The sequence below is a fragment of the Triticum aestivum genome, chromosome 5A (assembly GCF_018294505.1).
Source record: "Triticum aestivum cultivar Chinese Spring chromosome 5A, IWGSC CS RefSeq v2.1, whole genome shotgun sequence".
Lineage (NCBI taxonomy): Eukaryota > Viridiplantae > Streptophyta > Magnoliopsida > Poales > Poaceae > Triticum > Triticum aestivum.
In genome coordinates, this window is record NC_057806.1 from 559,097,755 (window position 1) to 559,100,921 (window position 3,167).

Consider the following 3,167-nt stretch of genomic DNA (forward strand, 5'->3'; position numbering starts at 1 on the left):
TCCTCCATCTCCAACCTCCCCCCACCCCTCCCCTCCCCAAATTTGGATCAAACGAACTCGCTAAACTTAATCTCATCCTTAAACGCGCGGCGAACGGAATCGGATTTGGGAGGGACGAGGCGTTTGGATCCCATTTTGGGGGGCTAATCGCGGTGGGCAGTGGGTGTTAGGGTTTCGGATCTGGTCGGTTTTTGGTTTGCTTTGGTCCTAATCCGGCGATGAACGGCGAGATGATGATGCGGCCTCCCGTGCCGGCGCCGTACCAGGTGTGGGCGGCGGCGCTGGCGCAGCAGCAGCAGCTCCCGCCGGTGGCGGAGGCGCCGCCGGCGGGGTTCAAGCCGGCGAGGCCCGCGTGGAAGCGGGCGGCGCGGCAGCAGCCCGGGTGGAAGCAGCGCAAGGCCGCGGCCCAGGCGCAGGGGAGGTGGGGCGGGTCGGCGGCGCCGCGCAACACGACGTCGTACCTGATCCGGGCCAAGCGGGCGGGTGGCGTGGCGTCGCTGGTGTCGCCGTGCCCCGTGACGCCCGCCGTGCTGCCGACGCCGCGGCTGTCGCCGGCGCGGGAGGTGCTGGTGGAGATGGCCAAGGAGGCGTGGGGCGTCGACGGGTACGGCTCCATGAAGGGCCTCATCCGCCTCCGCCCCCAGGCCGCCGGCCCCGACACCGGCGACGGCGACGGCGCCGACTCGGGCTCCGGCGAGAGCGACGTGGAGGAGCACGTGGAGGTGGAGCGCCGCCTCGACCACGACCTCAGCCGCTTCGAGATGGTGCAGCTCCCCGCCGGGCCCGCCGGCGAGGACGACGAGGACGATGACGCCCGCGCGGCCCGGCTGGAGGAGGAGAACCTGACCCTCCGCGCGCGGCTCTTCCTGGTGGAGCGCGACATGGCCGACCTCCGCCGCCGCCTCGTCGCCGTGGAGTCCCTCTGCCGCGACCGCCACCGCGACGGCTGCGTCGTGGACGCCGCCCTGCCTTCCCCCGCCGAAACCGACGAGGCGGCCACCGAGGACGCCATGGTACTCTGACGTGGCCGGCCGCCCGCACCGTGCCCTGTACATAGTTCACCGTCCCTTCCTCCTCCCCCCTGTGCAGGTGTCAACAGACAGACAGATGTGAATGAAGAGTAGCCAGCAGCATCAGCATCAGCAGTTCAAATAGCATCCTAGAGCCAGTTATTACTCTTCCTTCCCTCGAATCCCCATAGCAGTCCGATCTGTGGTTGTGTCATCAGGTAGCCAGATCCCCATTCCATGCCCATCATGTAGTCGTAGCAGCATTAGGAAGGAGTCAACCAAACCAATGTTTTCATGTAGATGTACTAGCGGTTAACCGGCGTCAATGGCGGGCACCGGCGAGGAAGACGAAGACGACGCGGGGCCAGCGTTCCTCTAGATCCATCCAGTGCCTGCCAAACTCGGCAACTCCAGTTATTAGTCAGTAGTAGCAGCATTTGTTGTGATTCTGAACATGTTGTTCCATTATTGCATTCCGCATTCTGTACCATTCTGTGCGCATCCATGCTCACCAAATGCTTGGCCATTGGCAGGGGGCAGGCAGCGGCGGCGAGACCCATGGACGATGGATCCAGCAGCCGTGGGAGTTTTATACTAGTGCTGTTTTAATTTTATTTTGTTTAGTTTTTGCTGTGCTGGCGTGCGATTTTGGCGAGACGTGGCGTGACCAGTGGGACTCGCTCCTGTGGATGCGGGGGGTGGGGGTGGTGACGGCGTGTTGAATTGCGGCTCGGCTCGGTTGGTCAGGCATGCAGGTCCGGTTAACCATTCCGAACTGGGCGGCGGTGGTGGTGGTGGTGGGGCGGGTCCGAGGAAGAGGATGACCGACCGGGAGGGAGGCGAGTGGTTGGGCATTGGCAATGGCGACGTGGCGACAGAATCTTGGCATCTTGTGTGGAGAAGGTGCTGCCGGGCGAGAGAGCTCTGGGCTATCCAGGAGCTTTTTTCTTCTTCTCGGCTTATTAATGTTTCTTATCATCCGGGTAGCCAATCCGCCGGGTAGCAGCGGAGGACGGTCTGACCGGTGGTACGTTCATTTGAGTGGATTTGATTGAGCTCGCCGTGAGTGACGTAGCGAGTGGACAAAACAGTAGGCTGCAAAGCGCAAAGCGCTGCGCCCACCAGGTACCGGCCGGCCCTCCCTTTTGGGATAGAAATCTTTTCGTTTCCCAACACGTCATACTGATCCGGCTTCTGAACCAAAACTCTGGTAGGCTCACACTTTGCATGCACACGGAAAGCCCAAACTGCACCTACAAATAAATTCGGCGCCGTCAACTCTAAGGAGGAAAAAAACAGTCTTATGTTTTAAAACAATGGGCCTCCCCTGTCCACCTGAATCAATCATTAATCTCTCCCTAATAATAAAGCACGGATTGTGTCTCCGGGTTCACCGTCGCGGCGTTTTTACACAAAGGTCCCTGTGCCTTTTGGTATTCAACCCACACTCCATCACTAATCAGTCACGGAAAAACGATTCGCTGGAAAATATACGTGCACCCATCTGCCTCCTCGGCTCAACCCTGCCTGTGCCCAGGCCGAGCCAAATCCCCCGGCCGCCGACCTCAACCCGCCCGCCGCCGCGGCCGCCTCCTGCCCGCCTCACCGCGCGCCGCCGCCCGCCTCCTGCCCGGCCCGCGCCGCCACCGCCTACCCGCCTCCCATCTTGGTCCCTGAGCGCCCGACCCGGCCGTCGTTCGTCACCAGCACCTGCGGATCCGGCCGCCCCTCGCCTTCCTCGTCGGCTGCACCTCCCAGCGCCGCCACCCCACCCCTGCCAAGCTCCACCGCTGGAGGATCTCCGCCGCCTGGATCCACATCCCCACGTCCGGAACGGGTCCTCCTCGAGGAGCCGCGCATCCTCTGCCTACTCCAACGCTGCACACATCCTCTGCTAGGTTGACTCCCACCGCCTACGACCGTCGCTGCCGTCAGATCAGGGTAATGGATTTGAGGGTTGATATATCTTGAGTTGTCCCATTGTCATACTTAATTCAGGATTCAACTCAGGAGAGTGTACAGAACATGCAGGTTTGTATTCTTTCCGGTGTATGTTGGTCATGCATCGGATGTCACTCGGTTTCTAGGAATTTCAAGATGGCATGTAAGCTTCTCCTATTTGACGTATTTTTACTTTCTCGAAATCTCTTTATTAAT

The 3,167-nt window shown here is 60.9% G+C and overlaps 1 protein-coding gene across 1 annotated transcript; it reads left to right on the forward strand.

Moving 5' to 3' along the window:
• The first annotated feature begins 6 nt into the window (after positions 1 to 6).
• On the forward strand, positions 7 to 1,624 carry LOC123104754 (uncharacterized). Its single transcript, XM_044526634.1, has one exon. It carries the CDS (start codon positions 219 to 221, stop codon positions 1,020 to 1,022), a length of 804 nt encoding a protein of 267 aa, XP_044382569.1. The 5' UTR covers positions 7 to 218; the 3' UTR covers positions 1,023 to 1,624.
• Positions 1,625 to 3,167: the final 1,543 nt, after the last annotated feature.

Excerpts from the sequence above, each read along its gene's own strand:
- LOC123104754 (XM_044526634.1), top strand. The coding sequence starts at position 219 with ATGAACGGCGAGATGATGATGCGGCCTCCCGTGCCGGCGCCGTACCAG.